This window comes from Ambystoma mexicanum, chromosome 1q (assembly GCF_040938575.1).
Source record: "Ambystoma mexicanum isolate Mex_15411 chromosome 1q, UKY_AmexF1_1, whole genome shotgun sequence".
NCBI lineage: Eukaryota > Metazoa > Chordata > Amphibia > Caudata > Ambystomatidae > Ambystoma > Ambystoma mexicanum.
Window position 1 is genome coordinate 536,977,239 of NC_090922.1, and position 14,170 is coordinate 536,991,408.

Consider the following 14,170-nt stretch of genomic DNA (forward strand, 5'->3'; position numbering starts at 1 on the left):
CTTATATCAAGGGTCACAGAGTACTTGGGGTGGTCTGCTCCCCCAGGGGATTTTCTTCAGGATGACCTCACAGATATCCTCGACCAAGGTCCACCAACTGACCCGGTACTGCTGTTTCATTTGGCTCTACAGAGTAGGGTGGCGGCAGCTTGGACTGCTCCGGAGAGTCTCCCGGCAGTGGGCAAGTCTTTGCCGCGAAAATACCGCCGAGCCAGTAGCGACCCCTGCTACTTGACCATGCACCCCACTCCGGAGAGTTTGGTGGTGCAAGCTGCTACGGCCCCAGCAAAGCAGGCGTCGTATCCTACCATCCCTCCAGATAGGGATGACAAGCGTTTTGACGGCTGGGCGAAGAAAGTGTTTTCTTCAGGGGGTATGGCGCTTCAGGCGGCCAACTCCATATGTGCCTTGTCACGTTTCACATGCACTCTGTGGAACTGTGTTTCCTTAGCGCCTGAACATATTCCTGAAGGGGACGGTTTCCTTGCCATGGTTCAGGATGGCAAGGATGCCATGTGTGAGGCGGGTTTGGACATGGCAGATTGCATCAGCCGGTCCATGACGGCAAGCACCGTAATACGCAGTTTGCGTGGTTGCGGAAGTCGGGGTTTGCTCCTGATGTGCAAGCCTGGCTCCTCAACATGCCCTTTGACGGAGAACATCTTTTTGGCAGCAAGGCTGACGAGAGCCTTGAGAGGTTGCAGACCTCCAAAGCTGCATCAAAGTCGTTGGGCGCTGCAGTTCGCCAACCTCCTCCTTTTCGTCCTAGGGGACCGCAATGGAGGGGAGGTTCCTTTTTGTTATTACTCATCCTTTTGGTAAAGCGAGAGGAGCTGCCAGTCAAAGGGGCCACCGTAGGAGTGCCAGAAGTGGCAAACAAGGTACTCGAGGTGCCAAGGCCGCTCGGGCTGCTGCCTCTTTGCCCTCAGGCAACGCCGCAGCCGCTTCAGCTCAGTCATGAGGCCATGTCCCATGGTTCGCCGGTTGGGGGGAAGGCTGGCGCAGCATCTTGCAGAGTGGCGCGCCATTACTTCAGATGTGTGGGTTCTGGAGATCATAACCCACGGCTACTGTCTTCCTTTCCGGCAGAGGCCTCAAGACAATCCACCAGGGAATCTCTTTGAAGAGTCCGGATCCGCTCCTTGCGCAGGAAATTCAATCCCTGCTGGAGAAAGGCGCCATAGAACTGGTGCCTGTAGCGGAGAGGAACAAGGGATGGTATTCCCCTTAATTTTTGATTTCCAAGAAAGACAGGGGGTTTGAGCCCCATCATGGACTTGCGCGGTTTGAACAAACTCCTCATGAAGGACAAGTTCAAGATGGTTCCTCTTTCTCAAGTCCTCCAGGCCCTTCAACTTCAGGACTGGTTGGTGTCTCTCGACGTCTCAGGACGCTTATTTTCATGTACCGATCCATCCAAAGCACAAGAAGTACCTGAGGTTCACGGTTGGTGACTCGCACTTTGTTTCGGGTCCTGCCGTTCGGATTGACCTCCGCCCGAGGGTCTTCACCAAGCTCATGGTGGTGGTGATAGCGTATCTCAGGAAAGGGGGGATTCACGTCTACCCCTACCTGGACGATTGGTTGATCAGGGTGCGCTCTCCCGAGCAGGTCCTGGATCATCTGTCCGTCACCTGCCACTCCCTCCACAAGCTGGGCTTCTCCCTCAACTTAAAGAAGTCCCACTTGATGCCAACTCAGAGGCTCCAGTACATCGGAGCAGTGCTCGACACGTCCCAAGGGCAGTCTTTTCCTCCCCAGGTGAGCGCTCATCACATTCAGCAGATGGTGCACAAGTTCCAACATGCCCAGAGTCTCCCTGTGTTCGAGTTCTTGAGATTGCTCGGCCTCATGGCATCCTGCATTCTTCTGGTGCCAGAGGCCAGGTTGCGGATGAGATCTTTGCAATGGGCACTCAAGCTCCAGTGGTCTCAGTCCTCCGGCAGGATGTTGGACCCTGTTCAGGTTCCGCCCTCTGTCGCCCAGGACCTTCTGTGGTGGGCCGTCAAAGGCAATCTGATGAAGGGGGCTCCATTTTGGCTACCCTGGCTGGAGATGACGATCGTGACGGACGCATCCCTCACGGGATGGGGAGCTCATGCCAACGAGTTGAGTCAGCGGTCGTTGGTCTCCGTCGGAGTCCACACTCCATATCAATCTGTTGGAGCTGAGGGCCGTCAGCCTTGCCCTGAAGGCTTTTCTGCCGACTGTGCGAGGAAAGAATGTCCTGATTCTGACGGACAACACAGTGGCCATGCACTGCCTCAACAAAAGGGGGGGATGCAGGGTCACTTCCTCTGTGCAGGGAGGTGATGCAGCTCTGGTTTTGGGCAATCCAGCAGGAAATTTTGGTCTCGGCAGTTAATCTGGCCGGAGAAGAATACAAGACGGCGGACGCTCTGAGCAGGCAGAGCGCGATCTCTCACGAGTGGGAGTTGGCTCAGGAGATTCTCCTGGAGATCTTCGCCCTTTGGGGGACCCCTCAAGTGGATCTCTTCGCCTCCAGTGTCAACCGGAAGTGCGAAAGGTTCTGCTCGCGGGAATTTCCTCCAAGAGGAGCCTTAGGAGACGCGTTCGTAGTGGAGTGGTCATTCCCACTGCTATACGCGTTTCCTCCAGTCCCCGTCATTCTGCAAGTGCTGCGGAGGTTACAGAGGTTCGGTTCACGGATGATCCTCATTGCTCTGGCATGGGCCAGGATGACGTGGTACTCGGACCTTCTCGACTTGTCCATCTGCCGTCCACGTCTTCCCTACCAAGACAATCTGCTCTCACGGGATGGGGGTCGGGTTCTCCATCCAGAGGTCAGATCCCTCAACCTTCACGCTTGGCTTCTGAAAGGTTGAGGTATAAGGATTGGGACCTCCCTGAAGACGTGATGGAGGTGTTGCTTTCGGCCAGACGGCCAGCAACAAAGTCCCTGTACCGTTGCCGTTGGAGAAAGTTCTGCGACTGGTGCAGGGTTAAGAATGTGGATCCTTTTTCATGTGACATTCCTGTGGTTCTGTCTTTTTTGCTTTCTTTGGCCCACAAGGGCCTGCAAGTGGGTACCGTTAAAGGTTACCCTGCGGCACTGTCTATATTTAAGCGCTCATCTGAAGAGTGTTCTTATTTTAAAATTCCTTTAATTTCTCAGTTTCTAAAAGGGCTCACTAATGTGTTCCCTCCGTCACCTTGCCAGGTGCCCGGTTGGGATTTGAACCTTGTTCTCAAGTTTCTAATGGGTGCTCTGTTTGAGCCTTTGCATTCCTGCTCTTTGAGACTGCTAACTCTTAAAACTGTATTTTTAATTGCGGTCAATTCCGCTCGCAGAATGAGCTAGTTACAGGCACTTTCAGTTAAGCCACCCTTCACTGTGTTTCACAAGGACAGGGTTGTCCTTAGAGTTCGTCCTTCATTTCTTCCGAAGGTGGTGTCGGAATTTCATTTAAGCCAGAAGGTTATTCTTCCAGCGTTTTATCCTCCTCCGCATCCTGGTAAGAAAGGGCCTGATGCGACGAAAAAAAATATGTTCCTTCCCTCTTAGGATTGTAAACATACTCAATTTCTCAGGTGATTCACTATTCACCTTGGATCCCCCTCAGCCGGGCTCAGGTCCCCTTTAACACAATGCTCGTAGGTTTTCCATGTATCCAGTTTCTCGGGTGATTCACGGCTCACCCTGCATCCCCTTCAGCCGGGCTCAAATCCGTTATCAGTGTACAATCAGTCTCCCTGCACCAGGCCTGGACCAATTTAATTCACTTTAACACAAACTTGCTTTAACCCAAAGCTTTCAATTGATCTCCCTCATTCAGGCTCGGACCAACTTTGTCTACTTTGTCATCAACTTTCTTGGCAGTATCCACATCGAAAACTTTCGATTGTACTCAGGATTTTGCTTGACCCGCCACAGGACCACTTCGATGTACAGTTCTTTGCCACTCTTTTACCTTTGTCAACTCTGTTGTATACCTTAAAAAGACCTTTGAATGAGCATGCACGCGCTGCTGTACCACTCTGTCACAGTATTGTTTCTTAGATTTCAAATTCAATCATTCATCTGTTCAATTTTACTCGCATTGGTTATCACATGCATTTCATACACTGTACAATGGTCCTGCTTGCACCCTTGGCTTCAACACCGATCGGACTCCCCAACTCACCAGCTATGTTGATTTCACTGATGCTGCTTTGTTGTTGGAGCCAAGGACAGTACCACGGCAGCATGCAATTCTCCCCTCCTTGATTATCAACGCAGGAGGGCCCCGGGTACCTCAGACACACAATGCAGGATTCTTCAGCCTTGTTTCCTGGACTTACGCCTTCTATTCTCGAGGTTTCGTGAAAAGTATTGGTTCTTTGTAGAAAAGGTCAAGGGCACTTCCCTCCTTGTGATCCCCTTCTGTTTTGCCGTCTTTCTCCTTGTCTTAAACTGCCATTTTGGAACTGCTGTTTCCTCATGTGCTTTCTCACTCAGGGTGTGCTCTCGTGATCCGCCATTTTTTTGTGTGGGAAAGTCAATGGAAGTCTGTTGTGTGAGATGGTCAGTAATTGCTGATTGTATTGGGACACGTCTGGTATACTGCTCGGGTGTTAGTCCGTTTTCTCTCATAGTGAGCTGTCTGTGAGAAAGTGTTTGTGTTGTGAAAGTGGTCGTGTTGAGCTCCTAAATATCCTACCTGGTAGGATGGGGTAAAGGTGTTACAGGGAAGGGGATGCTGCGTCTCGCCATCCGGTGTCCCACTCTCCGAAGACCCCTCACCCAGGTGATCTTCTCAAACTGGTCCACCCCCAGAAACTGGATCCAAAAGTGATGGCCATATCCTGGCCACCTGGATGACAGATCCCCGGGGACTAGTGGGTGAGACTCCTTCAGGTTTCTCACAGTATTAGCACTCACGACACATCAGGCCTATGGGAATGCACGCAAGGACAGATTTCTATTCTTGCTTTATTGGTCTGATGAAATCATATCAGATGCCGAACCATTTGTGAAGTCCCTAATACACGAGGTTGTACCACCTGAGGCTCCCCTTGTATGTTCAGTGTCTCCACTGCTGTTCGGTGGGGGATGAGGAGCCATTCGACAGGTAGACCACTGGAAATAAGACGCAAAAGCACCAGAGGCTACAGAGTGACATCTGGAATCTATTGCTGCGACAAGTGCTGCCAAAGCCAACCCCAGGATGGAAAAGCTCACCTCTCCTCTTTTAGTCAGGGGGTAGAGGGGGAAGCCATCACAGGTTCCTCCTTTGAACAAGTGGGAACAACTTGTTCTATGTCCTGCCTTATTTCCACCATACCATATGGGGTTATCCTCCATTGGGGATGGGACTGGATCCATTTGCTAGGAACTGTGCGTTCCCCTTTACATTTGAAGGCTCATGAAGGGTATCACTCCTGCCATCATGATCTCTCCTTTCCTTAAGTCAGTGGGAAAAACTGGTTTTGTCCTTCACATTACTGAAGATCACAACCATGCTCGAGGAAGCTGAGGGCCTGTTGCTGTCCTCAACCATCCAGAGTGAGGACTTTGTGCTAGTCCTACCAGAGAGTGTTTTCTTTGAGTTCATGGTGGTGGGATGCATAAAAGATGCATATCCATTTTGTGGACACCTCCTTCCCCCATTGATTCCTAAATGGCACAAACTCTGCAGCTACCATGGCTTTTCCTTTGGTAGTAGGACCTGGATATAGGAATCCTGTATGGGGTCCCCATAGACATCCATGTTTGGAAGCTACTTTTCCTTTTATTTGGAAACCTGTAATTTCTACATTAACAACGTACTCGTGTAACTCTATAACTACACTTAATTATTCAATTTAAAGCCCCCTTGATTCCTATGAGAGAACTTTGGTAAATATTGTCAGTCAGTCAAATACTTTATTTCGGCAGATTGCCATAAAAGCCTGGTAAAAATAACATATCACAATGATGAAAATAAAATGTAAACGACGTACAAATGTAAACCTTTTTAAACCCCAGCATCCCAAGCCCTAAAAATGCAAGTACATAAAATAGTCCCCATTGTAATCCCCTTATCCTTTCATTTGTCGTACGTAAAGGGAAGACAACCACAACAGCATATTAGTCAAATAGTTGCATTTCAATTGAGAGAACTTTTCCTCACAAAGATAGCTTCAAAAATGCAGTTCTTTTCAGCCAAGATCTGTAGACCTATTCGACAACTGCAAAAACGTTCAGAGCGTAGTCGCCCTTCTGCAAAGTAACATTGCTTCATTTAATGATCTTAAACCAAACCACACAAATTTTGCTTTCAAATACATTTGTCTATATTTGAGATACAGTGGACATGTTAACAGAAAATGTTCCAGTGACTCAACCCTTTCTCGACAATGCCAACATTTATTTTCATTCAACAGTATTCCAAATGTTCCTTAGTGCAGCCATTGGGAGAATGCTGAACGTTAATTTAATAAATAGTGACCGCAGAAACGTGGGCCTTGTGATATCCAAATAAGGTTCATATTCCCTGTTACTCATGTTCTCCCAATAAGTTATCGACAAAGATGAAGTAGATGCAAATCACGTACAATCTTGCCCTATTTTCTGCCAATAATCTATTTTAACAATTTGTTTGGCATTGCTCCCAGTGTTGGTGGGGCACTGCCAAAGATCACGTTAGTTTCGTTTTCTAAAGTCCAACCAGGGTTAGACTTTATAGGACTTAACTCTTGGTTTCAGTGCCGCAACCTCTTCTATAGGCCTGTATAAGGTTGGTAGAGTGGCAGAGCAGCCGGGCTTTTTTTAGGTTGAGGAATATGAGCTGTAAGTCAGTACAAGAAAATCAGAACATGCATAGATTCAAAGAAACAATTACACACTTATTCACAAGGCAATTAAGTGTGAAAAGAAATGCTGTATCAACTAATAACATCAAACACGCGACAATAAGAAATAAAGCAGGTGAGTAAATCACAATGTACTCTTGTAACCAAGCATGAAGTACTTCAATGTAGTCAGTAAAAGCACTGTTTAGACTATCCCAGCAGTGTTTTGTTGCAGGTAAATGAAGAATGATATTAACCTTCTATAACAGGTAAGCAACACTGTACCAACTCTTTATAAGGCTTAGGCAGTCTTTCCCCAACTAGAACAGTTCTTCAGTACAGGTTTTGGGAGGAAACGAGCTTTGCCAAAGTCAATAGGGAGGGAAGATTTCCTGTTGGGGAACAAGCAGTGCCAAAATCAAGAGGTATGCAGCAGTTTTGATGAAAATTTTCTATGTACGTCTTCCCTGCCGTTCCCTGCTACAAGTTCCCATCCAGTGTCCTGTGTTCAGTCTCCACTACCAAGAATCCAAGGACCGCGTCCTGTGCTGCATATCCTAAAGACGTCCACCTGCAAACTCCTCTTTACTGCTGGGGTACTGTGTTGGCTTGGGTATTACTTACCTCAAGTCTTGTGTGATTCCTGTGAAGTGTTGGGGGTGATACATGTGATTGGGAGTTTGCGCATTCATTTCGCCGCCAGCCCCAATGCTGGAATCCCTCTAGGGTTCTTCTGTGAAGTCCCTGGACCCTTTCTGCAACTCTGAAGTAAAGTACTTACTTGTTTGAAGAGCTTTCCTGTGGAACTCGGTCATTTCAGCATTCTGTGCCCATCTTGGCCTGCCAAATGTTTTCCAGCAGACCACTAGTGTCCCCCTTCTGCCACTGAGAACACCCATGCTTCAAAATTAGGGAGTACTTGGAAGGTGTGGGCCTGTGCCTTGAAATGTAACCAGTTTTACAAAGTACTTGCTTGCAAATGAGTTGGTTTGGTAACTGTCCCTTTTGAAATATGAGCAGTTTCAAAGTTCTTACTTAACTTTGATTGTGTTCTGCCATTCTGAAAAGAGTATTAGGTTAATTTACTTGCCTGTGAATTGGGTCCCCCAATTGGATCTTCCAAAATGTAACAGGTGGCTTCACCTTATTATTTCTTTCGGAATAATTGTAGAAGTTCACCAACTAGGTTTTGCTTTCCCTGACTTTCTTTAGAGCATTTCTAAAATAGTCTGACATTGGGTTTCTACTTGCCTTAAATAGCTGTGTTCTATTCCAAATAGGTGTACTGTGGGCTTTGCTCTCCCTTTTCTGCTGAGAGCATATCTAAAAAGTCTTAATTAAGGTCTTGGTTACCTTGGTCTGCTTAGGGCACCCCTAAAACAGTGTAGGAAAGTTATTGCTTACCTTAGGCTGTGTTTCGCAATCTGAAAAGCAAATGTAATCGGTTATTACAGCATTAGGTTTTACTCACCTCGTATAACTTGTAGTTATCCTAAATTTAGTTGAAAGTTCATACTGCTCCATGAATTTGTATTTCACTATTCAGAAAAGTATTACTGCAACAATTGTTGGTGCACGCCACTACTAGTTAAACGGTGGATCTGTCATTACTGTCATTTTCTGTAACAATTGGTAGTGTGACCCACTACTGTTGAAGCAGTCACCTGGAACACACCTTGTGTTCTAGACCGTAGGGTCTACTGCCCTTGGATTACTGAATGTAACTCTAAAGCTAATAATTGGTTTTACTCTTCATGAATAGGTGTGCTATTCTAAATGTGTAATTGTATTGCTTTTTATAAGTGTTTGTTGGGTCAGAATCTGTGAAGCATCTAATTCTGGATTGCGAAGCAATCTCAGCACAGCGTAGTCTACATCTAGCACACTTCGCACCCTTGTCGGGAAACATGGACGAATGGTGGTGTTACCTAATTGCAGGATCCAACACTAAGTTGACTTGTGCAATAATAAACTTTATGGACGCTCTGAAGTTACATGGAGTGACATTTTTTGAACTCATTTAATGAAGGAAGGATTTTAGAATTGGAATTGGAAATGTAACAAAAAGTTTTTCTTTCTTTTGAATTAAACTACAATAAATGTTACAATAAAAAAATAATAATTAAAAAACTAAAAAATAAGTGTTTGTTTGCTGATGGTACTTATTCTCTACAAGAATTATCTTGCCCTGATTGTATTTAAAGTAAACCATTTATTTTTAGAATACTTCAGGGTGCAATTGTTTTGTTATAGCCACTTGCATGATACAGGTTCTTTGTGCTTACCTACAGCCCTCTCTCCCTCCTAAGATAAGCCTGGCTGCTCTGTCCGTGCTACCAACGTTCTTGGGTGGTACAGCCTTCTACTAAGAGTTGGAGATCTGTATTGCCTCAGAGATAGTTTTTATGACGTTTTGGTAGGACTTCAGAAAAACTGCCCTAACAAGTACCCCTTCAGATTGTTAGTCTTTCTCACTTCCTGGGGGGGGGGCTTCTTTGACTGGTTTCTGTTCCTCAAGGGAGACTTTTTCAGTCTCTTTTCTCCTCAATCTGCACTTAACTCTGTTTTTCCCGCTCTGGGGTTTCTTGCTTCTCTCCTTACACCAGGGCTTGTTTTTCTTTCCACCACTCTCAGGCTGTTGGGTTCTCTCCTCACACTGGAGCTTGGTTCTCTCTCTTTCCCCATTCTGGGGGTCTTTGCTTTTCTTCCCACACTGGAGCTTGGTTCTCACTCACATCGGCCCTCCTCTGAGTCTCTCCCCTCCGAGGCGCTCTCTCTATTCCTGGCTTTGTCACCCCCTCACTTCTTCAGGAGCCCGACTTCCCCGTTTGTGATGAGCAGCGCTCACTGGGACGGGATGTGTGCTCTGCCCGGCCTCCCTTTATGATCGCCACAGGACACCCAGGCGTCTTCTCCTTGCTGCCCTGGCTCATGTCATGCACAGGGTCTGGGTTATTTAAAACCACAATCAGATACCAACCAAACTCGCAATAGTTGTAAAGGATACGAGGGGTCAGGTCGGACCTTAATAAAAGGATACGTGATGAGCCTGCTGTTTCTCGTGCTCCACTGTGAAGAATACCAGAAAGAAGACTAGTAGTTCAATAAGAGACCTTTCAATTGATAAGGCACTCTAATATGTAAACCGACAGATTGAGGGATCAATGGAAAGGGCCAAGAGGGAGAACAAGCATCAATCTGTAAAATAAAAAGACCTATAAGTATCTGGTTATGGATGTACATACACTATATGCCCCTGTAGAACCCACACTAACCTGTGGTGAAGGAACTGCAAGAATTTGTGTAGAACATAAATAATCCAATCCGGAAACGACTGGGAGAAGGAAAGGTTAGTAGGGAATCTAATCCCGAATGACATGAGGGTCACGCTAGAGCCGGGTTGGTGCACACCCGGTTAGCGTCCCAAAGTTCCATGCACAATGTTATCCAATCTATATCCGTATTCATGAGGAAAGTAAATACTCCATTCTTCTGGGGAAGCAGGTCCAAGGCCCTTAAATACTTCTGTATTTTAACATCCAACTGAAGAAATGAATATAACCCAAATGAAGATGATAATAAAAGTAGTAGGTTCCAAAGGTTACCTTAAATTATTTCTGGCGTGTGAATGAAGACATTCACCTTCACAAGACCTTCACATCTACAAATGCCTAAATGACAAAGCCCCTCGCTACCTAACTAAACGATTCATTAAAAAAAACTTCATCAGACCCCAAGAATAGCCAACCCAAACTGTCTTCAAGTGCCAGGATTCAAACTCTCCACCATTGGAGGGTCCAGTTTCGCAGTTAGGGCAGCACAATTGTGGAACTCCCTGCCACACACACTCAGATCTGACCAAACGTTTACCAAATTCAGAAAGAGCATAATTAAATGGCTCATAGAGAAAGATATATAACCTACTCCTCCCTACCGCACTAACTTAGCCTTCCTGTCTACATGCAATATATTTTTGATTTAGTTTTGTTAAAAATGTAAATATCTGTAAATTTACGACATGTTGTCCACACCCATATGATACTTTACGTGTTCTATGTTGATTACCTTCATCCTGTAACCTTGAGGTAACCTGCCTTTACCACTGCTCTCCTAACTCCTGTAACTAAGCTGTAAGTTCTCTTTTTACCTGCGCCCTAATACCTCTGGGTCCGGCGCGCACAACAAATAAATAAACAAACAATGGAAGAATAGGAACACTGCTTTGAATACGTTCCTTAATCACTGGCGGTTTTGAACACTGCTCACAGAACCAGCGGTTAGAAAATACTCTAGTTAGGAGAACGCTGATAACCACGTTCCCGATTCCTGCCGCAGCTGATATTCACCGCCGTGGACCCAGCACCCCACAAATTTTGGCAGCACCAAATGAGTGGCTTCCAAAACTTTCTGGGATGTGGATTCAAACTTGAACACATAACATAGTTTGTATGCCCAAAATAGATTTATTTTTAATGACACTGGCGAATCACATGGCCATCACCTGGATCCCACTCCCTTCTACTGCACCTATCTGATGCTAAGTGAATTGACTCCAAAACTGATCCGAAAACTCTTCAAAGTGGCCTAAAGGAAACCTATTGGTGTGCTTTAAAGTAATTGCATGTTTAAAAAACTAATTCTGTGGCTGTGTAGGATGCTTGTGAGTGTCTGGGTGGACAGAGATCACTAGTTTGAGGGCTGCCATAGATAAGGACATGGCCAATTGTATGACTCTGGGCATGGCAGGTGTAGATGATTGGTAACAGATACTTTGTGGCCCAGTAACTGGGCAGGTTCAGTTTTTGGACTCCCCTTGCCTGGAAGCACTTATGTGCAAGGGCCTTTGTGGTTTTGCAGCTCATGCATGACTTCTCTTCTATTTTTAGTCTCGTCTGAAATGCTGTCTGCTCCAGCAAGTTTGATGGACCCCAAAAGTGGAACTGTGATGGTGGGGCACCCTGCAGGAGAACACCAAGTGCATGCCACCTCTATAGCCCAGCTGACAAGACCACGTGCCTTTTCACACAGTGGGATCCACAGCACCGACCGAATGGAGAGGGACAGCCAGGCTCTGCATGAGCTCACACAGGTAAGTCTAAAGCTTTGCTTTCACACACGCTCATAGACCAATATCTTTCCTCTTGTACAGCTGCATCCTCTTGTGTTCGCTTTGAAACATTCACACAGGTTCCTGTTGACACTTGGTCACCTTATTGTACACTTTTACATGGTCCTTCAACATCTTGCCTTTTTGAAAAATTACTCATGCAACAATATACATATAGATGACTATAATCTTAAAATAGCATATTTTTTAGCACAGCAAGGTCAAATTATACTGTACCTTTAGTATAATAAAGAACATGCTGCTTTTCCCCCCTTATATTTAATAGACAAAGAGATTACAAATGTGTCAATAGAAACTAGAAAACGGACAGAACAGGGCAAATGAGACAAAAGCAAGGCTTCCCATGCTGAAGGATGCTGTAAACAAGCCCCAGGAATCGCAGCAACCAAAGTAACTTAAGGTTTTGGGATTAGTTCTGGCAAAATATGTACATCGGCCTGATTCTGCTTAGTTATACAGACATACAATATCGCAGAGTAAGCACTGCCAACCAATCTATAGTTGTCCAGGTTTCAAAGTTTTGGCATCCCTCCATTGAAGATTGGCCAACCAGACCCATTCACTCATGGACATGCACAATGTGAATTGAGTTGCCTGGCGATTCTCATCCAGTCTAAGCCAGATAAATATCACACAAGTGCCTTTCTGGGTTCTGCCATTTTGGCCATTCTTCATGGCCCAAACAAAAAGCCGGAAACAAAATGCTTTTGGTGTAGGACCTTTTAAAATGCATTGGTAGTCAGCTTAATAAGGGCAGGTGGCTGCCAACATTGTATAAAGGCAGCACATCATAATTGAGTTGCAGGGGGGACCTGAGTAGAAGTACCAATGACCGCAACCAATTAGTCTTGGAAGCCAGAAAAACAGCAGAACGTTTAAGGGACTGCCCAAATAGGCAAAAGAAACTGCAAAAAGGAATTTTTGAGGTTAGTGCAACCTTGTTTAAGTCCAGTGCCTGGCAACTGTACTTGGTTGCTGTGGGTGTGTGATTGTGTCAGTCGATTGAAGTCCCTGAGAGGCACACCAGCAACAGTGCGCCTTAGAGGTGACCTGATACCGTATACCTTAGGTAAGGTAAAAAGAGTTGCGATGGCAGGGGCACCTCGGGAGAAGTCCCTCTGGCTCCCAAAAAGAAGTCAGTGATCCAGAAAAATAAAAGCGGAATAAAGCAAAATGTTGGGGGCCCTAAAAAGTGGCCCTAGAATCCCTAAAATAATTCTTTCATACCCCAAGTCACTCCCATCCTCGGTGCTCATTCCCTTTACTTCAAAATGTCAGAACACGTTAAAAATCAAAGCAAAAATATTGGGGGTCCGTAAGAACTATGGAGCTAAAGTTGCCAAAAGAGAAATCTTTCCTGACACTCGCTCATTATGATCCTGTGCAACCAGTCAGATTCCTACACTCTACTTGGCATTTTTGCTCCCCTTTAGCTTCTGCCTGTACCTTAGTTACATGGACCCTGAGGCAGGGGCACGCTGTTCCTTAAGATGCCCAACTTTGCTGTCATCTTTACTGCACACTTTGTCACTTGGATTTGTCTAGCAGGGCTCTGGCATTGTTCTTCTGGCCTGGGGATCTCTGGTGGGTTTCTCTGCAATATGTGCGCCTTACCACCACTTATACTGACTTTAGTGGTTACCAGAGTGTAGTTTCAGAAACTACACTGCTGTGATGTGCTCAATCTTCAGGATATCCTTGGGATCTACCGACTTCATCAAAGATCTCAGTTCCATTTCTAGGCCCTTATGTCCTCAGTTGCAGACACCGCTTTCCAGTGGATACCTAAGCTTGTGCTGTTACTGATTCTCTCGACAATCTCAAAATTGACAAGGCTGGGGGCAGGGGAGGGGAGGTTGAGCCTTAAGGCCATCATCTTATCTTCTTTGGGGGCCACTGACTTATTGGTTCTTGATCCTGTTGTTCCAGTATTGGTCTCCAGCTGCAGACTCTGCATGGCGGGTCTCTGGACAACGCTGAAATCTCAAAGTGCATGCTGTTGCAATGTTTCTTTTTCATCTGGAGGCCTCTTTGGAGTCCCTTCATTCTGGTTCGACAGCATGGGTGGCTCAGTCTGCAGTCCTTGCATATTGGCCTTTAGGACAACATTCGGCCATTGGAATCAAAATAGAAATCCCTTCATCCCGCTCAACCAGTCACACTGTTGCTGATCTTTTATTGGTGTGAATGTTGGGTGTGAGGATTGTAAGCTAGAGAGGCCTGAGGGTCCTTTGAAAGTACCAGTTTGGTCCATCCTTCATTGTGGAC

General features: G+C 46.0%; 1 protein-coding gene across 5 annotated transcripts in view; it reads left to right on the top strand.

Annotated features, from left to right (window-relative positions):
* Window positions 1-14,170, top strand: part of CIC (capicua transcriptional repressor) — a 2,254,744-nt gene that overhangs the window by 679,847 nt on the left and 1,560,727 nt on the right. For all 5 annotated transcript variants that reach the window (XM_069640957.1, XM_069640955.1, XM_069640959.1 and 2 more), the window contains exon 8: window positions 11,661-11,863. In XM_069640957.1, the coding sequence (XP_069497058.1) occupies window positions 11,661-11,863 (203 nt within the window). The remainder of the gene's footprint in view (window positions 1-11,660; window positions 11,864-14,170) is intronic.